The 24,165-nt window shown below is 43.4% G+C and overlaps 1 protein-coding gene across 3 annotated transcripts in view; it reads left to right on the plus strand.

The window, feature by feature from the left end:
- reln (reelin) overlaps window positions 1-24,165 on the plus strand; it is a 247,689-nt gene that overhangs the window by 190,699 nt on the left and 32,825 nt on the right. For all 3 annotated transcript variants that reach the window (XM_078419695.1, XM_078419696.1, XM_078419694.1), the window contains 9 exons: window positions 661-910; window positions 2,978-3,146; window positions 7,677-7,817; window positions 10,886-11,063; window positions 13,380-13,573; window positions 16,482-16,735; window positions 17,648-17,811; window positions 19,696-19,910; window positions 22,555-22,732. In XM_078419695.1, coding sequence (XP_078275821.1) covers window positions 661-910; window positions 2,978-3,146; window positions 7,677-7,817; window positions 10,886-11,063; window positions 13,380-13,573; window positions 16,482-16,735; window positions 17,648-17,811; window positions 19,696-19,910; window positions 22,555-22,732 — 1,743 coding nt within the window. The remainder of the gene's footprint in view (window positions 1-660; window positions 911-2,977; window positions 3,147-7,676; window positions 7,818-10,885; window positions 11,064-13,379; window positions 13,574-16,481; window positions 16,736-17,647; window positions 17,812-19,695; window positions 19,911-22,554; window positions 22,733-24,165) is intronic.

The raw sequence follows: 24,165 nt of genomic DNA on the forward strand, positions 1-24,165 counted from the left end.
TCAAGCATGCTGTGTTATCTTTCCTTGGATCGACACGGCAGTCAGCAAAACCCCTAAAACATGGTCGCGGAGTGATGCAGCATGGAAACGGGCCCACCATAACTCTGCCAACCATCGGCCTCCCGTTTACAATATCCCTGCCTCAATCCTGCAATCTCACCATCACCCCACAGCCTTGCTCACTTACCCACACACTGGGAACAATTTACAACAGCCAATTAAGCCAACAACCCAGACGTCTTTGAGATGTGGGTGGAAAGCAGTGCCTAAAGGAAAATCACACTATTGCAGGGTGGAGCATGCAAACTCCACACAGACAATACCCAAGGTCAGAATTGCTCCTGGATCTCTGATGCTGCGAAGCGGCAGCTCTACCAGGTGTACCTCTGAGCTGCCTCTTTATTATCTGTTTTGCCATCATTCAAAATGGTTTGGTGGTTTCGAAAGAAATCCAAGAGCCAAACTCCAGTAACAATGATAACTCTGTGTCTGAAGATGGGTCTCGACCCAAAACGTCACCCACTCCTTCTCTCCAGAGATGCTGAATGTCCTGCGGAGTTACTCCAGCATTTTGTGTCTAACTTCATACTTTAATAGTGCCTGCGATTTGCTCTGTGTGCAATGTATTGACCCTCACTGGTGCCTCTCTGAATAAAACAGATAGTGATTGGAGGCAGCATTCTAGGTGAAACGGTGATAGAGGATAACTTCAGCACTCTGGACAACAGGAAGTGGCTGCTGCACCCAGGCGGCACCAAGATGCCGGTCTGCGGTTCGAGTGGGGATGCGCTGGTGTTCATCGAGAAAGCCTACACCCGCTATGTTATCTCCACTGACGTGGTCGTAAACGAAGATTCTTTCTTGCAGTTTGACTTTGCTGCCTCCTGCTCTGTCACAGACTCATGTTACGGTAAATATCTTCTGGATTTATTCATTTGTGAGGTTACCCTCGGCCGGCTGTATCATGGTGGTGCAGGCTTCCCGCTCACCATTCCAATAGACAATAGGTGCAGGAGTAGGCCATTCGGCCCTTCGAGCCAGCACCACCATTCAATGTGATCATGGCTGAATATCATTCCCTGGAAAGTCTGATTCCATCTCGTATTTCAGGAACAGGGTCATCTTTACAGACATGGCAGATGTCACATTCGTAAAGGGTGCATCCATAATCGCTCATAGGATTGGCATCCACTACCTGGCAAAGGTTTGGAGGCCAGCTACAGTGAAATGGATTTCCTTAATAATATCACCACCACAGTAGAGTGAGAACTCAGAGTCATACAGCACAAAAACAGGCTAAAAACATGCAGCGACCTCCATCGGGGTTTCATGTGCATGGTTAATTTTGAGAACATGTGACTGCGAATTACTCAGAGAATGCTCATGCAATGTATGTTGAACACAAGGCTGCCCAATATGTTTTGTGCCTGAGTAAAGACCAATCAATTTACATATTACTGTTAGAAATGTAGAAACAAGGAACTGCTGATGCCATTTTTACCAAAAAAAAGCACAAACTGCAGGAGTAACTCAGCGGGTCAGGCAGCATTCCTGGAGGACATGAATATGTTTTGAACATGTCTTGGGTCGGGACCCTTCTTCAGACTGATTGTTGGGGGGGGTGGGGGGGAGAATGCTGCAAGAGAGATGGGACAGGACAAAGTGCAGCAGGTAATAGGTGAACATAGGTGTAGGGGTGGGGCTGTTGATGGGCATATGGTTGTACAAAGGCCAGAGATGAGAAAAGAAATGGTGTGAGACAAAAGGATGCAGCATTGTGATTGTGAAGCTAGGGGGAGGAATATTGGGGGGTGCGGAGAAATAGATGCGAGTCTATTAGGTTTTTCATTCCTTCCTCTGACTTCACAATCAGTCTGAAGAAGGGTCCCGACCCAAACAACACTTATTCATGTTCTCCAGAGATGCTGCCTGACCCGCCAAATTCTCCAGCACTTTGTGTCTTTTATTGTAAGATATGCCTGTGTAATGGTTGCTAGAGATAATTTCCACTGTTCTTTTCTTTGAAGTTATTGTTTAGCTTAATTAGCCAACAATTATCTTATCAGCCAGTTTATTATTGTAAGTGTAAAAGCTGAAGCAAGCACACAAGACGTTGAAAGCGGATGGCCATCCAGTTTAGAGGGGCCATCCCTTCCCCAGGCCATCTGCAGCTTGGGTTGATGCCCAGTCTATCCCAGGCTACAAGGATTGATTCAGCACTCTCAGATCAGGAGCCTGAAATTCTTGCAGCTGTTTTTTCCCATTCAGTGGCAGCAATGGGCAGAGAATCGTGAGTGCTCCTGCACTCCTGTCATGCATTTTCACCCCTGAATGTGGTGCTCTCTGCTGGTGTAGTAGAATCAGTCCTCTGTTTTCCTGCGGGAAGTTCCTTCAACTCCAGAAGTAATTAGCAAAATGCTAGTGTTTTTAATCCCTTCCCAAATCTAAACTGTCACTGCTTATTCAGGATGGCATTGCCGCATGCTTGGTAATGTTGATAATGTAGACAGACACAAAATGCTGGAGTAACTCAGTGGGTCTGATGAAGGGTTTTTTGTCCCGTAACATCACCTATTCCTTTTCTCCAGAGATGCTGCCTGACCCACTTGAGTTACTCCAGCATTTTATGTCTCTCTTGCAGTTCCTTCTTACCTGCAGTTCCTTCTTACATGTGGTGGTTTATACCTGCTGAGTTCCTCCAGCATTTTGTGCATTCCCTCCACACACTGCCTGACCCGCTGAGTTCCTCCAGCACTTTGTGTTTTGCTGCTGGTAGTTAATACAAGCAGTCTCATGGTGCTGACCAGCTTGATCCTGCGTTATAGCTCCAAAAGCCTGAGACCTTGCAGGCTCCTGACCCCTTATGTTCAGATCTGAAATTGCATGCTATATTCTGCCTCAGGACTCAGTCTAAGGATTTAAAGCGAGTGTGTTTAAACTGTTGGTTTGAGCATTTGGGTCTCTTTCGTTCATTCAGCTGTGGAGCTGCAGTATTCCGTGGATCTGGGACTGGCATGGCAGCCTGTGCTGACTGACTGTCTCCCCAGCAACATGGAGTGTAACAAGTACCACCTGCAGAAGGTCCTGGTGTCAGACACATTCAACAAGTGGACCAGACTCACCCTGCCACTGCCATCCTACACCAGGTATCTCCCACACCCTTCCTTTCAGTTCACAGAACATCTGTATAGAAATAAGCAAGAATATTTCTACTTCACTGAGCAGCTGATAGTGGGGGGGGGGGGGGGGGGAGAGGCTGGCAAAGTGTCAACAGGGATGGGATCAAAGGAGGGATGTTCATCCCCTGGGAATTAAATGTGTCTGAAAATTCTTAATGATCAAAATGTCATCGTTATTTTTTGAAAAATACTGCACAGTTGCACATTTTAATTGAGGAAATCAATTTTGCCAAAACCATCCATTGACCTCAGATCAACTAATCCCCAGATGATATCCCCAACTTCTCCTTTACTTGTGTGTGGCAAATCGAGGGAATCCCCAGGGAAGAAATAAAAAGGAGCTATTTATATAATCTCTGTAAATGAGCAATGTTGCATAAATCAGCCTTGGTTAAAATGGCCCGAAGGTCAAAGTGCCTGCTCACAATTGCTGTCAAAACTCACAGATGTGAATTAGCATTTGGACATAATGTGGAAGGGATAATCATTGTTCACTGTGCAGTGCCTCTCTAGGGCCTGTCCCACTTTAGGCAATTTTAAGATGACTGCCGGCAACTGTCAAAGTCGTAGCAGATCGCCGAACTATTCTTTTACCCGATGACAATAACCACGACAATGCCGAGTCAGGTCGAGGTTACAGCGTCTTCGGAAACATCGCGAAATTCCCACGCTGTCAATGCTTCTCCGGCGTCCTAATTTTCGCTGAAATCACTGACAATTCGGTAAAGTACTTGAGTTTTGAACTATAACATCTTGTATGGGTTACTTAAAAACCAAGCATCACTGTAACAAGACATAAACTGGATTTACTTCCAGTTTACTAATAGCTGTATTTAAAAAAAATAATAATTTAAGTGGTTAAGTGGATTTTTGTGAAAGGTGTGTGGGCATTCTTTGAAAATGTACGGGAGATGCATATCTGGTTTCTGGGTTGCATATCTGGGTTGGGAGCCCACTTTAAATTTAATGGCTGATGGCCATAAACATCGCAAAATTCCCACGTTTACCTGACCGTCAAACTGTCGCCTCCAATCTACCTGTCAAATGTCCTGACGGTAAATAAATTGGTTAAACACAAGCATTTTATGGTATTTTGAAATGACTTAACATATTTTAATATTATGTGCTTTTAAATGCATCTAAGAGAACATAGCAAACCTGGGGATGGCAGGCGACAGCGCCCGCAATAAGCAACGATACCTGGTGACAAGCCAGCTGTCGCTGAGAAATTTCACTCCGGATGATTTCTCAACGACGCGCTGAGATCCACTACGATTCTTGGAAGACTCCTCATGATCATGCCCGCAACATCCGGCGAACTGTCGGCGACAGCCTAGTCGCCGGCAGTTGCCTTAAAATCGCCTAAAGTGGAACAGGCCCTTATCTCTGCTTTCCCCAATATTCTTGTCTATCTGTTACAGATCTCACTTGTATGGAAAACACTGCCATCTGGTGATCACTGTGAACACTGCACAACCTGACTATTTCCTTGAAATTGGTTTGCACCAAAAGCTAAATCCCAGTGGCATTTAGGCCTATTGCCCAATTGGACAAAACAAAATTCAACACTTCCCCCTCCAAAAAAGGTGGATTGTTCGCTGTGTGATGGCAGGCGACAGCGCCCGCAACCTGCCCGATCCCTGGCAGCCACGTCATACTCATGCTAACTACAGGGCAGCCTGAAGTGCAGCCAAAGTAGGGCCCAACAAAGCTGCCATGAAGCTGAGGGAAATGGAGGTGAAGCAGGTGTCCTGAGTGGTTGCAGCAAAACTCCCCTCCACATGATCATCCTTACTGAATGGGCTGTATGCCCTGGGTGGCCCCATGTACTGCGAGGCCTGGGTTATAATTGCAGACGTTGCTACATTATCAGTGCTGTGAATAACTGCAGTCAACACTGTGAGACTCTGCAATGATTTCTAAAACTCAGGCGACACACGTGGACAGCAAGCAGCACTGTCCACAGGAGAACCCATTTAACTCATATTTCCTTGCCGATTTGCCACATTCATTAGAATTATTAGTATGATTCCTGTGGACAGAATCCAGTAATTGAAACATGTGTGTGGCAGTTGTTATAACCCTCCTTCAGTTTAATTTTACAAAGTGACTGCTCCTCTGATCCCTGGACCCAAACTACACTTGTAACAGGTAAATATTAGTCACCCTGAGGAACAGGAATGGAGCAGAGTAACAATTAAACTGGCACAGGTAAACCTCCCATTGCCATCACACTGGTCTTGACATCGGGTGAGGTACCTTCGTGATCCAGAGGCAGAGATACAGATGAGGTTCCACGATGTGGGGGGACTTTCAATTAGCAGGACATCCCAGCTTTGCCACCAGGTGAATCTGCCAGACACTCTGTAACGTTGTCTTGATGTGTTGAAGGCAACTGTTCCAAATGGGAGCTGGGGGATCAGTTCTACCCCAGAATTAGAGTCCAGACTTCTGCTGCCCCTCTGCTGGGCTGCACCTCCTGCTCACACACCAAGACTGCTGTCCATCAGTCATGTGGTACAGAGTATCCGTGGTGTTGTGCCCAGAGAACATGCATATTTCCCATGTTCCCAGGGCTTAATATCTTTAATCCAATTTAAATAATGTTGCAGCTCATTCTGTCAAGGCATTATCTGATTAAGATTTGCTTGAAGTGGAATGACCCATTTTTACAAAATATATTTATTTTTATGTACCATCAATCACTATGATTTAGCAATGTCCATTTTAAAACTCCACTGTTGATAAACGATTAATATTTCACAACGATATTTTACATTCACTCAAAAATATATTTGCTGAGAGGTGTATGTGAAAACCTGGAGGTTATAGGCAGGTTTTGGCAGCTGCCAGAGCTGGTGAAGGATGCCAGTCACTATTCAGCCCTTTTCCACCCCAGCCTGCCATCGGCATCCACAGGGCTGTGCTCAGATTCTCTGCTGCACCTTCAGTTACTGCCCAGACAATAGACAATAGACAATAGGTGCAGGAGTAGGCCATTCAGCCCTTCGAGCCAGCACCGCCATTCAATGCGATCATGGCTGATCACTCTCAATCAGTACCCCGTTCCTGCCTTCTCCCCATACCCCCTCACTCCGCTATCCTTAAGAGCTCTATCCAGCTCTCTCTTGAAAGCATCCAACGAACTGGCCTCCACTGCCTTCTGAGGCAGAGAATTCCACACCTTCACCACTCTCTGACTGAAAAAGTTCTTTCTCATCTCCGTTCTAAATGGCCTACCCCTTATCCTTAAACTGTGGCCCCTTGTTCTGGACTCCCCCAACAGTGGGAACATGTTTCCGGCCTCTAATGTGTCCAATCCCCTAATTATCTTATATGTTTCAATAAGATCCCCCCTCATCCTTCTAAATTCCAGTGTATACAAGCCCAATCGCTCCAGCCTTTCAACATACGACAGTCCCGCCATTCCGGGAATTAACCTAGTGAACCTACGCTGCACGCCCTCCATAGCAAGAATATCCTTCCTCAAATTTGGAGACCAAAACTGCACACAGTACTCCAGGTGCGGTCTCACCAGGGCCCGGTACAACTGTAGAAGGACCTCTTTGCTCCTATACTCAACTCCTCTTGTTATGAAGGCCAACATTCCATTGGCTTTCTTCACTGCCTGCTGTACCTGCATGCTTCCTTTCATTGACTGATGCACTAGGACACCCAGATCTCGTTGAACTCCCCCTCCTCCTAACTTGACAACATTCAGATAATAATCTGCCTTTCTATTCTTACTTCCAAAGTGAATAACCTCACACTTATCTACATTAAACTGCATCTGCCATGTATCCGCCCACTCACACAACCTGTCCAAGTCACCCTGCAGCCTTATTGCATCTTCCTCACAATTCACACTACCCCCCAGCTTAGTATCATCTGCAAATTTGCTAATGGTACTTTTAATCCCTTCGTCTAAGTCATTAATGTATATCGTAAATAGCTGGGGTCCCAGCACCGAACCTTGCGGTACCCCACTGGTCACTGCCTGCCATTCCGAAAGGGACCCATTTATCCCCACTCTTTGCTTTCTGTCTGTCAACCAATTTTCTATCCATGTCAGTACCCTACCCCCAATACCATGTGCCCTAATTTTGCCCACTAATCTCCTATGTGGGACCTTGTCGAAGGCTTTCTGAAAGTCGAGGTACACCACATCCACTGACTCTCCCCTGTCAATTTTCCTAGTTACATCCTCAAAAAATTCCAGTAGATTTGTCAAGCATGATTTCCCCTTCGTAAATCCATGCTGACTCGAACAAGTCAGTGACAAAGACCAACAATGAGAGATGCAAATGAATGATAACAATGAACCTTTGTCCACTGCACTGTTCTGGAGAGCTGAGACTGCTGGCCTGTGGGCTAGCCATGTAAGTCAACCTGCTTGCCTTCAGCTGCTCAGTGAGGTTGAAATATTCTCCACAACAGCAGTACCATTTGAGGAAAAAATGAACTGATGATTCTATTTGAGTCTATTATCCGTTACAGGTCCCAGGCCACTCGTTTCCGTTGGTATCAGCCAGCACCCTTTGAGAAACAGCAGACATGGGCCATTGATAATGTGTACATCGGGGACAGCTGTCCGGACATGTGCTCTGGTCATGGAAGGTGCTCACGTGGATCCTGCATGTAAGTGATGTTCATGCTACCAACTGTTTCAAAGTATTGTTCTTCAACTGCTTTAAGTTTGTCCTTGTATTAGCATACCACTGCCTCCGAACACATCTGGGTTATGCATGTCATAGAATCACCAATATAGATGTGTATTTCCTTTCATGTAGACACAAAGAACTGCAGATGTTGGTTTACCAAAAGAAAACATAAAGTGCTGAAATGTGATGTTTCGGGTTTCGACCTTTCTTCAGACTGATTGCAGTGGGTGGAATAAGTTGGAATAGAGATGGGAGCAGGACAAACCTGGCAAGTGATAGGTGGATACCGGTGAGGAGGACTTTCAGTGGCAGAAGGTTGGACAAAGGCAGTGATGAAAAGACAAAAAGTCAGAGGAAGGAATATAAGGGGAAGGGGAGAAATGGATCCACAAACAGGTGGGACAAGGGAAGAGAGGGAAAATGGGATGGGGGGGAGAAAATGGGGTGAGGTTGTTCACCTAAATGTGGAGAATTTAATGTTAATGATGTTGGGATATGAGCTACCCAAAACTGAATGTGAGTTGCTGTTCCTCCAGTTATGTGTGGCCTCACTCTGGCAGTGGAGGAGGCCCAGGACAGAAAGGCGAGTATGTGAGGGGGAGTTAAAATGATTAGCAACCTCAAAAATGCACAGCCACCTCCTCTAACTTCATCTACTGCATTCGGTGGTCTCAATGTGGCATCCTTTACATCGGTGAGACCAAACGTAGATTAGGCGACTGCTTTGCCGAACATTTGCGCTCCGTCTGCTACTCCCGGACTCCCAGTTGCTAACCATTTTAACTCCCCTTCCCATTTTCATGCTGACCTATCTGTCTTGGGCTGCCTCCATTGTCAGAGTGAGGCCACACAAAACTGGAGGAACAGTACCTCCATTCTGCTTGGGTAATTTACAACCCAATGGTATGAACATTAAATTCTCCAATTTTAGATAACTAATCCCCCACTTCTCTCCCTACCCCCCCCCCCCCCCTTCCCCCTTTTTTATTCCTCTTTCTGCCTCGTGAATTCTTTTGGCATTTTCACCTCTTCTATCCTAATTTCACACTTTGTCTTTTCCTCTTTGGCCTTTGTTCAACCATCTGCTAATCAAACCTCCCCCCCTCACTTGCCAGGTACGTCCACCCCTCCTCTCTTCCAACCCTCTTCCCGTCTGAAGAAGGGTCCCGACCTGAAATGTCGCCTATCCATGTTCTCCAGAGATGCTGCCTGACTCGCTGAGTTATTCCAGCTCCTTTTTAGAATTTCCTTTATCTGGGAAAACCTATTCAGTTTGATTGTAGGGAACGTGACGATATCAACCACATGATGAGATGATCTGATGTGAGTGTTTATCGAAGTTGAACAGATAAACCTCAATGTTTATGTTGAAGTTGGTAGGCAGGGAGCAGATGAATTTTAGTGTAAACAAATGTTTAAAAAAATGTGGCAAGGAAAAATGCTAAAGCAAAGAAAGTAATGTTCCTAGACAATGAAAGCAATCTAACAATAAATTATCTTAATCCTGCTTGTTAACCGCTGGGATCTGTTAGAAAATCAAAACTGAGCTGAAATGCTGGGATGCTCGTCTACCTCACAGAATACTGTTGTGACAACACTGATATTCTCTGTATAGTTCTAATCACCTCCACCACATAAAAAAGAGTTTGTGGCTATTGAAGGATTGGATGTCATGCGGTCTCACCTTTGAAGCAGTCTCCCATATGGGGCTTGTCAAAGGCTTTACTAAATTTTGTGTAAATCATATCTATTACCCTGCCCTCATCGATACACTTTGAATTTTTGAAATAAAGCCTTGAATTCTTGCTGTTTCTTCATTGAATACTTCCGACTGTGCAGATGTGGACATGGTTGCAAGCAGATGCTCCCAATCTACTTTTGCCATGTCCTCCTTTACGTTAATGAATGTGGCCACACCCCAGAATGTGGACAGATCAGGTACCTTTATTACTGGCCCTTCCCTATCCATCTCCATAACAATTTCAAAATATGCAGAGTTTAGTTTAGTTTAGAGATACAGCGTGGAAACAGGCCCTTCGGCCCACAGTGTCCACGCTGACCATCGATCACCCTTTCACACAATTTCTATATTTTTCCACTTTCTCACCCACTCCTTACACACTACAGACAATTTTACAGAGGCTAATTAACATACAAAGGAAACCCACGCGGTCAGAGGGAGTGTGTGCAAACTCCGCACAGACAGCACCTGAGTACAGGATCAAACACAGGTCTCTGGTGGTGTGAGGCAGCAGCTGTGCCACTTTGCTGCCCTGTGATGAAATCTCCTGGGATACAACCAATCAAAGTTGCCAATCAGTACCCTTCCCTACCGCAACTTTGATAAACAGTAGTACTTGGAAGCATCTGAGAACAATTCTCCCAATTGCATTATCACGTGGTTTTTATTTCTGTATAAGTCAAGTTGAAGGTCAGCAAAGACACATGTTTTAGTTAATCCCACAATGCAATCAGACCTGGCTGATGTTGACTCAAGTAATAGAACTCTGCTTCAACAACATCTGGCAGGAGTGGGAAAGAGAGAATATCAGACACTGTTGTAAACGTCCCAGGCCACCCTCAACAGGAATTAATTGACCAATCTGCCTTCAGCACCGTTGAATGGTAGTCTAACCTTATCTTACTTACAAATATTTCTTTTTTTCCGGAGCTCATTTCATGGGCCATAGTGCAGGTGCTACGGAATTTGAAAATCAAAGGTGAAAATGCAGTGTATGACAAGAGGGAGGTATTTGTTGATGCTAGCAAGTAAAAACAAAGGAAGTTATTTATTGGCATCAGTAATCCAGCACTGTGACCCTGGAGCTGAGGCCGAACCTTAATGTTTCATTTTACAAATGCATGAGTTCTGCAAGTGTTATGTACTGGATACAGGCAGCGTCTCAAAGCAATGAGCTGCAGGAAATGTTTAAAGATGTAATCTTTCTTGTGTAATTGTGGGATGCTTTCATAATCTACTATTATCACTTAATTCTCTTAATCTCTGTGTCCATAACTTTGGTAACTGCTTTTCTTTCAACCCAGCTGTGATGAGGAATGGGATGGCACGTATTGTGATGAACCAAAGTCAAGTCTTCCCCGACAGCTTAAAGACAACTTCAACAGATCCCCCTCCAGCAACAACTGGCTGATGGTGAACGGAGGCAAACTCAGCACTGTCTGTGGAGTCGTGGCCTCGGGAATGGCTCTTCATTTTAGTGGAGTGAGTGTGATCTTCAGGTTCAGTTGTTTCCAAACAGGCTGCCGTGTAATTAAACCATTAGTTGTGAGAGATTGGGTTCAAATATAAAATCATAGAATATTTACAGCTCTGAAGAAGGAGATTCAGCCTTTCATGGCCCTGAGCTACCCAACCCGAGGAGATTTGGGGTCCAAAAATTAGCATGCAGGTACAGTACATAATTTGAAAGGCTAACAAAGTTTATTGTAAAGGGTATGACATATAGAAATGGTGAGGTTTTGTGAAATGTTTCATGACCAATGTTTCGTGTTACCTGGATACAGTTTTTAGCCTTTATGTTTAAGATAGGATACACTTGCATTGGAAGCAGTGCAGAGAAAGGTCTTGCTTCCTGGGATAAAAATGTTTAAAATATGTTAAAAATATGAATAAGCTGGGCTAATACTCATTGGAGTTTAAAAGAATGAGAGATATGATAGGAACATAATATTCTGACCCATTGCTGAGGGGATGGGTTCACTCATCTCAAGACAGAAATTGACAAAGAGTTAAGCTACAAGAAGCCTCAGAGTATGGTAAGTGTGAAGGAAAGAAGTGTTGAGGCCAAGCTCGGTTCAGCAATGGCTCTTACAGATTAATATAGCACAGACACAGGTCCTTCAGCCCATCTCATTCATTCTGACCAAGATGCCTAACTAATCTGATCCCGTTTGCCTACGTTTCGCCCTTGACACCCAGACCTTGGCCCTTCCTGTCCATGTACCTGTTCAAATGTATTTTTAAACGTTGTGATTAGTCCTGTCTCTATCATCTCCTCTGGGAGCTCACTCCATGTACACATCACTCTCTGTGAGAAACGTGCCCCCTTTAATCTTTCTTCCCTCACCTTAAACCTATGCCCTCTAGTGTTCGACTCACCTGCCTTAGGAAAAAGACTTTGACTATTTACACTATCCAAGCCAGAATTAAAGTAAATCAAAATGCTGTGAATTTGTATCGCTTTGAAAGTTTACTCCTGTCCCAAGACTGTTGCAGGCTTCATTGTGGGATCCAGCTCGTGTAGATGAGTGACTGCTTGCTCCTAATCCTCTCTCTCATGTATAATAAGGCAAGTCACTGTTGGCATCGCTCAATATGCACACGTACTTACATGTTCCATTTTTCAGTTCAATACACAGTCCTGGCAATGAAGCGCAGATGGCCTGCTTTGCTTTTAAATTCAGTCGTTGTTCTATTTGTGCCAAACGTTTTCCCTATCCATCCTTCCATCCCTCTCTGAAATTTAGAATGTGTTTTCTTTCCCAGTTCCAATGAAGCGTTGTTAAACCAAAACTTTAATTATATTTCTCTTCAGCAGGAGTTGAGTATAGGAGCAAAGAAGTCCTTCTGCAGTTGTACAGGGCCCTGGTGAGACCGCACCTGGAGTACTGTGCGCAGTTTTGGTCTCCAAATCTGAGGAAGGATATTCTTGCTATTGAGGGCGTGCAGCGTAGGTTTACTCGGTTAATTCCCAGAATGGCGGGACTGTCGTATGTTGAAAGACTGGAACGACTAAGCTTGTATATGCTGGAATTTAGAAGGATGAGAGGGGATTTTATTGAAACGTATAAGATTATTACAGGGTTGGACATGTTGGAAACATGTTCCCAATGTTGGGGAGTCCAGAACCAGGGGTCACAGTTTAAGAATAAGGGGTAGGCCCTTTAGAATGGAGATGAGGAAAAACTTTTTCAGTCAGAGAGTTGTAAATCTGTGGAATTCTCTGCCTCAGAAGGCGGTGGAGGCCAATTCTCTGAGTGCTTTCAAGAGAGAGCTAGATAGAGCTCTTAAGGATAGCGGTGTCAGGGAGTATGGGGAGAAGGCAGGAATTGGGAATGATCAGCCATGATCACATTGAATGGTGGTGCTGGCTCGAAGGGCCGAATGGCCTACTTCTGCACCTATTGTCTATTGTCATGCAGTCTTACCTACTGAATATTTCTGTATATATGTTAGTTCCTTTACTTCAACAAAGGGTAGACAGATACAAGGTACTGCAGATGCTGATCTACAAAGGGTAGGCACTTGGATCAGCATGTACATGTTGGCCTGAAGGGCCTGTTTCCATCGTATAACTCTGTGACTCAAAGGGCCATTCAGTATAATCAAACCCCATTAAAGGACTGTGTTCAAAGACATTGCAGTAATCCACATTCCAAGGCTCCTTGCATGAAATTGCATACTTATTTACTTTCCGATAATAATGTTTTAAACAAGCATTGTGTTGAGACAAATTGGCATCCAACATGCCCAAAACCAGTGAAGTTTGCCTCTGATGGAATTCTTCCTCTGCTTTAGGGTTGCACACGTCAGCTGGTGACGGTAGATCTGGACCTCACAGATGCCGAATTTATTCAGTTTTACTTCATGTACGGCTGCCTTGTTCCCCCAAACAATCGCAATCAGGGAGTCTTTCTGGATTATTCTGTCAATGGTGGCATCACATGGAACATCTTAATGGAAATCTTCTTCGACCAGTACAATAAGCCTAGGTGAGTATCTCAAGTACATCAGATGTCTCTAAATTAAAAGATGCATTAACTAACGAGTCAGTGTGAATGATAAGGGCTGTCAGAACCTGGCAATGGAGCCTTGCTTGTCAACGAAGTAAGTGGCGTGAGATTTCCTGGTCTCATGAGGTTTACTTATTCTGCTTCACTCTGAACTTTATTTGGGCCTTTGATTTACAGTCAGAATTATATTAGAACCCTACCTTTCAATCATAAAGGAAGGGAGACTGAATGCAGGAAACTGTGGCCCAGTTAGCTTTACATCTGTCCTAGGAAATGATAGAAACTGTTGCTAAAGGCATTATATCAGACCAATTACAAAATTCAAGATAATCAGGAAATCACAATTGACCAATTATTGAGATTCTCTGCTGAAGGAACGTGATGTGATGAAGAGAAAGCAGTCGTTGAGCTATGCTCGGATTTCCAGAAAGCATTTGACAAGTTGGTGTGTCAAAGGTTATTGTGGAAAATAAAAGCTCCTAGTGAAGTGGCAAGACAAAGGCTGGTTTACAGGAAACAAAGATTTAGGTATATATGGATCATTTATCTGTTTGGCTTGATGTAACAGGTTGTTAGGTTAATTGGCTACTATAAATTGCTCTAGTGTGTGTGAAGGGTGGGAGTGGGAGTGGTTGATGAATACATGAGTAACTAGGTTATTGAGAAATGGGTGGGGGAATCACAGCCATGGCATTGCTTTGAGACCTTTCTAATTCACAATGAGTAACAGGTAATGAGTTGTGTACTACATAGATCAGTGCCAGGACCTCAACATTTTTCAATTTATATAAATGACTTGGAAGAAGGCACTGAATATATGGTAGAAACAATGAACTGCAAAAAAGTACACAAAGTGCTGGAGTAACCCAGTGAGTCAGGCAGCACACCTGGAGAATAATAATAGGTGCAGGAAGGAACTGCAGATGCTGGTTTAAACTGAAGATAGACACAAAAAGCTGGAGTAACTCAGCGGGACAGGCAGCATCTCTGGAGAGAAGGAATGGGTGACGTTTTGGGTTGAGACCCTTCTTCAGAACATGAATAGTGATGTTTTGGGCTGGGACTCTTCTTCAGACTGATTATGATGAGGGGGGGGGGGAGGAAGAGGGAGAAAGCTGGGAGAGAGGAAAGGCAGAACAAAGTTTGGCATGTGATAGGTAGACACGGGCAAGGGGGATGGGGGGAGCAGCAGGGGTGGGGAGGGAGGGGAGTTTGATAAACAGATGGATGGAACAAAGGCCACAGATTAAAATAGAAGGTGCAAGACAAGAGGATTGAAGAGTTGCAGATTGTGAAGCCAGAGTAAGGAATGTGGTGGAAGGGGAGGGGAGAAATAAGGGCAAGTCCAGTGAGGCACAGGGGAGTGTGGGAAAGAAAGACGGGGTGGGCGAGTCAGTGGAGGGAGATGGGGGTCTTGTCGGGCTTACCTAAAATTGGAGAATTCAATGTTCTTACTGTTGGGTTGTCAGCTACCCAAATGGAATACGAGGTGCTGTTCCTCCAATTTTCTTTTTATCAGGCCTCACTCTGGCAAGGGAACTCTACTGCTGTGCCACTGTACTGCCCTTAATGTCAGCAGGCTTGTAATTGATGTTTGTGTTGAGCTTATTATCAGCATCTCCTTCCATGGAAACTGTCAGACCTCCCAAGGTTTTATAGCATCTTTTTTTATTACTCATTTCCATCACCTGCAGCTTAATTATTTTCATGGTGTTTAGTCTGTTTCTTGGACAGAACCCACATCAGTTGCTACCGTAATCCCAACGATTTGTTGATATTTTGGTTTCATTTCCAACTCTTAGAGCGTTACCACTGCCTGAATTATACAAAGTCCTCTGGACTTGTGAGCGTGCTGCTGTTTATATTGTCATCCTGAATTCCATCCGTCTTACTTTCTAAGGGAATAGCTGGCCTCTTGGTTGGCCTTTAGCTGTCTGTGGAGATCAAGAGCTAATGACCTGAGGAATCTCAGATGGCAGCTGTTGTGGAAGAAGTATTTAGAGTGAAAAAGGGGAAATCAGCAGGAGGCTTGGAGTGAATAACAACCTAGTTATTCTGCCATAACAATTTGCCACTGATTTAGTTTTAGTTTAATTTATAGATACAGCACAAAAACAGGCTTTTCAGCCCACAGAGTCCAGGCTGATCACCAATCACCCGTTCACATTAGTTCTCTGTTATCCCACTTTCTCATCCACTATCTACACACTACGGGCAATCACGGAGGCCAATTAATCTATGAACCTGCACATCTTTGGGATATGGGGGGAAACCCCATGGTCACGGGGAATGTGCAAATTCCACACAGACAGCTCCCGAGGTCAGGATTGAACCCAAGTCTCTAGCACTGTAAGGTACAGTTTTACCTGCTGCGCCACTGTAATGCCTAGTTTAATCTATTTTATTCATAATTGCTTATTCAAATGTATTTTTTTCATTCATGTGATGTGGGCATCACTGGTAATGCCAGCATTCATTGTGCATCCTTGAATTAGTTTTGAACTAAGTAGTTTGCTTGCCCATATCAAAGGGCAGTTAAAAGTCAAACACTTTGCTACAGGAAAGGAGTCTCATTCAAATCAGACTGGATAAGTTGGACACATTTCCTTCTCGAAAGCCCATAAGTGACCCAGTTGGATTTTTACTACAGTCTGCTCGTTTCATGATGAACATTACTGATAATCGCTTTTTAATTCCAGTTTAATGTAACTGATTAACTTCTCAACTGCACTGGAGAGATTTGAACCCAAGGTTTCGGATCACTAGTCCAAGTTTACTATTCTAGTAATGTGAACTTAGCATTATACTTCAGTATATTTCACTGATGTGTTCATTGTATGTTTTTGAAGAGAATTAAAGTCAATTCATATTTGTGGTTCATTTGTAGCTTTGTAAGTATTCTTCTTCCATATGAGGCGAAAGTAGTTGGTGCACGTTTCCGATGGTGGCAACCAACCCATGATGGACATGACCAGAGTGACTGGGCTATTGACAATGTGTTGATAGCTGGTTCAGCCAGTGAGAGAACCTTCATGCTGGATACGTTTAGCAGTACCCCTGTTCCACCACATGACCGGAGCCCCGCTGACAGTGGTCCTGTGGGCAGGATCAGCTTTGACCTGTTTCAGGAAAAATCCACAGGTAAATCATAGTTCCACAGCCAATAGTTACTGAGATGCCTCGTATGAAGGTTTACTGTATAATTCTTAAACAATGGACTCTGAAAAGTTTAACTCATGATTATCTGAATGCCACTTTCGTTATCTCTTTTATTGCATTGAATAATGTGTTCAGATGCAAACAGAAACAAAAACATGCTGGATCTTGCCATAAGGACATGTTTACCTGTCCCTTGTGACTCTCCAACTTCAATAATTTATTGCGTTTATACCAAATTAGAGCAACCATCAGTATTACACCTCGAGGCTAATCTCTGACTCCATTGTAAATTGGGTCAGGTTAATAATTCCTCCAAGAAAATTACAAAACTATCTTGTTTATCCAATCTTGAGACCCAATCTCCCTCCCTCCCAGTTGGAGTCTCAGTAGAAAGACTTGTAAACTAATTGCAATCATGACTTGCACTGCAACTTTCCAATTATGTCCTGTGATGCAGAAACTAATTTCTAATTACATTCCTAAGGCACATACTTCCAGCTCACAGACAAGTAAGTATTCAGTGGAGAAAAACTTCATCCTCGTTGAGATTAATGGAATGCCTTGCCAAAAGCAGAGTATGACCCTCAAGTGCTACCCTTGTGTGTGCTTAGTGGCACATTGCCATCCCCACCATTTTGAGCATTGTATCTCCACCACTGCAATACAATAACACTGCAGATCCAAATAATGCAACACTATCCAGGTGAAAATTAATATCTACTAATCAGTTGTCAAGAAATTTTAAGTCAAGCAAAACTAGAGCTTATCCCTGAAGTTAACAAGAACTTGTTGCCAGGAGTATCTCCAGTTGGCTTTAATTGTATGCAATTGATAATGATTCTCTAAAACATGTTTTTATCTCTAAACTACTGGAAACTGTGAACGTGTTGGCAGCTTACAAACCAAACAAGTACTGGATGTTCCATGATGAGTGTTCTGTGGAGAGATTCTGTAATTCGCCCGATGGAGTGATGCTGTGTGGCAGCCATGATGGGCGGGAAGTCGATGCAACGACCCACGACCTCACACCAAGCCAGGACTGGATCGTCCAATTTAAGGTGAAACTTCTCATCATCTTGCAAAGTAAAACTGAATTAGCATTTTATATTCTGTTGTATTATTTGATGGAAAATGCTAATAGGTAATAGGATTGCACAGGCAAGGTTAGATATCCAAATGTCTGCAGCTGTAAAGGTTTGCTCTAGGCTGATTCTGCAGTGCAGGTACTACATTTCATCCAACTTCTGTTTTCACGATGGTCTGTAATAAAAAAAGTTATAACAAAGAAAGTCAGTGCCTAACAGAGAGAGTCAGATGAGCATTTTAATCGTCACAAGACAGTCTTGTTCCTGAGGTTAACGTGAATTCCTCAGCAGAGGCTGACTGGTTTGTGAAATATGGCCGGCACTCTTTGTGTCGGTTTCCAAATGCCTGCTTTTATTTTGTCTCCTTTTCACTTTCCTTTATTCAGAATCAGCTTAAGTCATTTGAAATGAATGTTAACAGGCTGAGCATCTTGATGTCCACTCAAAGTAATGCTCATTTTACTTACAAAACAATACATTGAACTGTTTAGAGTTTTCTGAAGAGTAGCAACTGTTTGTCAGAAAGAAATCTTGGCTACTCCTCTTGCCCACAGGAAGCCTGACAAACAATGATGTGATTGTGACTGGGTAACCTGTTTCTGGTGCTATTATTGAGAATGCACAATGGTAAAGGCACCAGGGGAAACTCTTTGAAATAGTGCCATAAGCTTTATGCTTTTTAACAAAGAGGAAGTAGGCAGTGCCAACGAGGTCAGCGTTTAATGCCCATCCTTAATGCCCTTGAGAAAGTTCTTCTTGTAAAAGATAATCCCACAGCGGCGAATTAGACCCAGTGAAGATGGAAGGGTGCAGTTTATTTCCAAGTCAGAGTACCGTGTGGCTGGGAGGGGAGGTTGCAGGTGTGGTATTCCCATGCATTCACTGCTCATTACCTTTTTTGGAAGTAAAGATCTTGCTGGTTTGGGAGTAACACTAGTCCTTGGAATTTTGTGAGAGGACATTGCAAAATAGACTGGGCTGCAACATTAATACATGATTCTAGTTTCAATGGACAGTTAAGAGTCAACCAAACCCAAAAAGTTGCATGTAGGATTGCTTCGGTAAGGCAAGCAGATTTCCTCCCTGCAGGATATTAGGTACCTAAGAAAATTGCCAATTCTGAACTCAGTGAGATTAACTGAATTAAATCTTCCCTGGTGGGTTTTGAAGTTACACCTCCAAATCAATGCTCCAGATAAGATTATACCATCTATAATTTAACCAACACACCACTGGTTCAAATGAGAGATCAGACAAGGCCCCAGTTTAAAGTCTCACTGAGTAGATCAGAACCAGTGAAGCAACACTCCCTCAGTAGTGCAGTGGGTGTTAGCCCTTTGTGTAAATATATGTCTCACATTTAATATGCTTACTGAAAGTACTACACTTTGCACTTTGTCAGAAATCCTTGATGTTTCACTGATGCATTGTTTTTGATAATGCACGGAATTTTATGTTGTAAATCATCAGCTCATGTTAATGAAAATCAAGGAACCACAGATGCCAGAAATCTGAAATAAAAATAGAAAATGCTGGAAATACACTGTGGGCATGAAGCATCTGTGGAAAAGTCAATGTGGCTGCAATGTGTCCCACATTAGAAATGTGAAATGTGTTTCTCATTTTGCTGATGCTGCCCGACCTGAGTGTTTTCAGTAGTTTTTCCATATTGTGCAGCTCATGTTTCCCTGCAGATGAAGGGTTATAAATATCCAACAATGATTTTCACCTTGACCAAAGTCAGATCATTTCTTTGCAAACTCAATGGAACATAATTTTTAATGACAGCAAAGGAAAATACTAACGAGTGAGAAACATCAGTGGACCTGATTTAAGATTTTTTTTTTTTTTCTTCAGATTTTAGTGGGCTGCAAGACTACAGAAAAAGTCATTCAGAATCAGGTCCATGTTCAGTATTCGACTGACTTTGGAGTGAACTGGCGATACCTGATGCCACAGTGCCTCCTGGCAGACCCACAATGTTCCGGTGACATCACTCAGCCCTCGGTGTTTTTCCCTGCCAAGGAATGGAAAAGAGCCATCTACCCGCTGCCTGACAATCTGGTGGGCAAGTGAGTAAGCGGAGCTGTTGCAGTGAGGAGTGTGCTGCATTGATTTGTTCCCCAGAGGTCCACACCCGAACTTCTAAACTCCTCAGCATAGAGAAAATAAACCTTTCCTACACTTCCTGACATCAGACAAGATCTAGTGATACAACATTCGTCATCTCCCATTAAATTGAATTGGTAACAAACTGATAAAATAACAGGTTGCGTAACCATGCTCCCATTCCTCACCCTTACTCTGTCCATCTCAGAAACTGGAACTGATGATTGGAAAAACCTCAGAGATACAACAACCTTCTACCAGCCCCCCATTCGCTTTCATATTCTCTCCGCACTGACGCACATCATTCTTTCCTACCTCCCCTCCCCTCTCCCCTCCTCCATTCTCCCTTCCTTTCTCCTTCACTCATCCTCTTCTTCTCAACCATCATCCACCCCCAGCACCCCCTTCTCTCCCTCTCCCCCTGACTTTCACTCTCCCCCTGCTTCTCATCCCTTCCACTGTCTCTCTGCTCCTCTTTTCCCTTGTCAACAACTAGACTAAAACAATATGAAGAGCTTTGTACACCATGAAAGCAAAAATTGCTGGATTTACTCAGTAGGTATGGCATCATCTTTCAGAGAGGAATAGAGTTGCAGGTTGAACTTTTCCCACATAATCCAAATAAAGCAACCACTTTATGAATGGATGAATGAATGAATATAACTTAATTGTCATTCAACACCAGACGAGTGCATATTTGAAGGAAATCCCGTGGCAACTGGCTCACAATGTGACACCAAATAATAAAAATTGATTAAAGAAAAAAAAAAAAAAAAAGTAACTCGCACATAAAATAATGGCGGCGGATTATTGTGAATTCAAGATGGCTCGGGGGAAGAAGCTATTGCAGAACCTGGCTGTTCTTTATTTTGCTTTCTGGCAGAATGTATGTTTTTTAAAAAATGGAGACGTGTGTTTGTGGGTGTGTGTGTGTGTGCTCTGCTATAGTTGACGACTGCTGCTGACCTTGACTCTATCAACTTATACACGGGCAATCTTTGGCTCTCGGCTTGAGTGAATGCCAATGCAGGGCAGGAGGAGAGTAAACCGTGTGTTTGAAACCAAAACCCATAATGTAAATTAGAAAAGGAAATGTTTAATAGGAACAATCTTTGATATGGTTCATGAGTCATTATTGAGGATATGTTGCAGACTCATTTATGATTTATTGGTCCAGAGGGCAACAGGGAACAGAATCCTATGACATTAGACACAGGGAACTGCAGATGCTAGAATCTTACATAGAACACAAAGTGCTGGAGTACCTCTGCAGGTCAGGCAGGATCTCTGAAGGGCATGGATAAGTGATGTTTCTGGTCAGGACCCTTATTCAACCTGATTGCTGCGGGGGAGAGAAAACTGGACAAGAGTTGGAGGCGGGAGAAAGCCTGGCAAGTGGTAGCCGAATACAGATGAGGCGGAGATTGATTGATAGATCGATGGACAAAGGCTAGATTTGAAAATGAGATGAAAGGGGACCAACGGAGACAAAAGGGCGTATGTAAGGAAAGAGGAGGAGTGAAATGTGAAGCCTGAGGGAGGGATACAGGTGGAGGAAGAAGGGGGAGAGGATGGAATAGTGGAAGAATAGGAGTGCACCAGATTAAGGAAAGAGAGAGAGGAGAAGAAGAGAGACAAACAAATGGGTGGGGTGTTACTGAAAGCTGGAGATTCAATGTTCATACCATTAGGTTGCAAGTTATTTAAGTGGAATATGAGGTGCAATCCCTCCATTTGTATGTGGCCTCACACTGCAATGAAGGAGGCTCAGGACAGAAAGATTTAGATGAGAATGGGAGGGGCAGTTAAAAGGGTTAACAACCGGGAGATCTAGAAGGCCTTAATTAGCGAGTGCACGTGATTGATGAATCGGTTGCCTCCTCCACACTTGGTCTCACAGATGTAAAGGAGGCTACATTGGGAACACTGAATGCAGTAGATGAGGTTAGAGGAGGTACTTGTGAACCTCTGTCTCACCTGGAAGGGCTGATGGGGTCCTTGGATGGATGTAAGGGAGGACGTGTTACATCTGCAGGATTTTGCGGAGAGAGTAGTCTCTACAGAAAGGATGGGTCAGGAAGATGTGTAGTTAAGGATGGTGACATCCTGTGGAATGCCTATAGCATTAATTGGATTTGTTTAGACCTGTAGGTTTTCAAATCAGTGAAATGGTTAGTGCTTGGTGTTAATTCAGTTCAGGTGATTACTTTGTACCACTGGGCTTAGATAGTACTGGAATATACCCTCTGTTATACATTCTGTATTCCTCAACCAAGTGAACATTCTTTCGTAGCAGTGAAGCAGACTCGGTGCATGAAAATGAGAAAAAAATGCAGATGTTGGAAACTGAAAATAAAAACACAATGTTGGAACCAACAGAGACAGAAGTCTTTAAATTTACCTTTACCGTTAAATTTCCTCATCACCTTAAGCTGAATAAGTGCTCTGTGTGATAAAGATAAAGTAATCAATTTGACTGGAGAAATGAGGTCCTTTATTCAAATGTTTAAACAAAGAACCTGTTTGGTTATATCTGCATATGGTTTGTTGATAGATGTAACTTTGTCATTCTGCAGGTGAAAGTAAAACTAACATGTTTTATTCCAGCCCAGTGAGATTCCGCTTCTATCAGAAGTATTCTGATCTTCAGTGGGCCATAGACAATTTCTACGTGGGACCTTCCTGCCCAAACAATTGTGGTGGACATGGAGACTGCCTGCACAAACAGTGCTACTGTGATCCTGGCTTCACTGGGTCAAATTGTTATTTGAGTCACCCTCTAAAGGTATAGTTACATGAGATGAGGTTTCTTATCATCTTGTGCTCTTGGAATATTCAAACTATGCAAATTTCACGTGTCCAGACTTGTGAAAAAACTGGGTCAAGAGCAACAACCTTACTTTCACCTTCTGCGTTACATTCATACTGAATGTTTGGGTCATTCTTTTGATGCACAATACGTTATATGTACAAAACTCTCTTTATTCTTGCTAAAAACTCAAATTGAACAATTATTTTATTTTGATTGATGGTCAGGTCTGTTTTCACATTACACAGGTGGCTAAAATAATTGTGGCTTTCTGAGGTGTTAATACTTAAGCACAATGTAATGAAAAATATGTCCATTGCCTTCTAAAAATATTGCTTAAAATACCTCATAGATAAGGGCACTGATTGACCCCCTATTTAGTTTGGAGTGGTGCAGAGAAGGTTTACAAGGATGATCATGGGTATGGAAGGCCCATCCTACAGTGCAGGGTGAAAGGTTTGGGCTCCACACAAGACTTTATAAGAATAAGCAATAATCTTATTGAAATATGTAAGGCTCTTAGTGAATTAGAAGCAGAACTGCTGACGGGATGTTACCCCTCATGGGAGAGTCCAGGGCCAAAGGGCAGTGTCTCCAAATAATTGAACGCCTATTTAAAATTCAAATGATGAGAAATAACTTCTGGGAACATTTAAACCTTAGAGGGATTATTGGTTATTTGGGAAATCAACAGTTCTGGGGAAAGGACAGAAAATTGGACAAGAAAATTTGAATTTGAAACTGAATAGCCTATTAGAATCGTAGAACTGTTCAATAGATCAGTACAGCACAGAAACAGGCCCTGCAGCCCACAATGTCTGCTGAACATGACACCGTGTTAAACTCATCTCCTTTGCCTGCATGTGATACATAAAACCCTCATTCCCTGCATATCCATGTGCCTATTTTACAGACTCTTAAATACCACTATGGTATCTGCCTCCAATACTACCCCTAACAAATTGCAACAAATCTGAAATCATCATCATTGGTCCAAAAATGCTCACCAAATCCACCCAAAACTTCATCCTCAACATTGATGGTCTCCCAGTATCCACCTCACCTCACATCCGGAATCTTGGAATCATCCTTGATCAAACCCTCTCCTTCGACAAACACATCAAACACATCACAAAGACAGCCTTCTTCTACCTCAAAAACATTGCCCGTCTCCGTCCATCCCTCTCCTCCACAGCTGCAGAAACCTTCATCCACGCCTTCATCACCTCCCGTCTGGACTACTGCAACAGCCTCCTCTATGGCGCACCCTCAAAAATCATCAATAAACTTCAATACATTCAAAACTCCGCTGCCCGTCTACTCACACACACCTCGATCCGTGACCATATCACCCCCGTCCTTTATAAACTCCACTGGCTCCCCATCCCCCAGAGAATCCAATACAAAAT

The sequence above is a fragment of the Rhinoraja longicauda genome, chromosome 23 (assembly GCF_053455715.1).
Source record: "Rhinoraja longicauda isolate Sanriku21f chromosome 23, sRhiLon1.1, whole genome shotgun sequence".
Classification (NCBI taxonomy): Eukaryota; Metazoa; Chordata; class Chondrichthyes; order Rajiformes; family Arhynchobatidae; genus Rhinoraja; species Rhinoraja longicauda.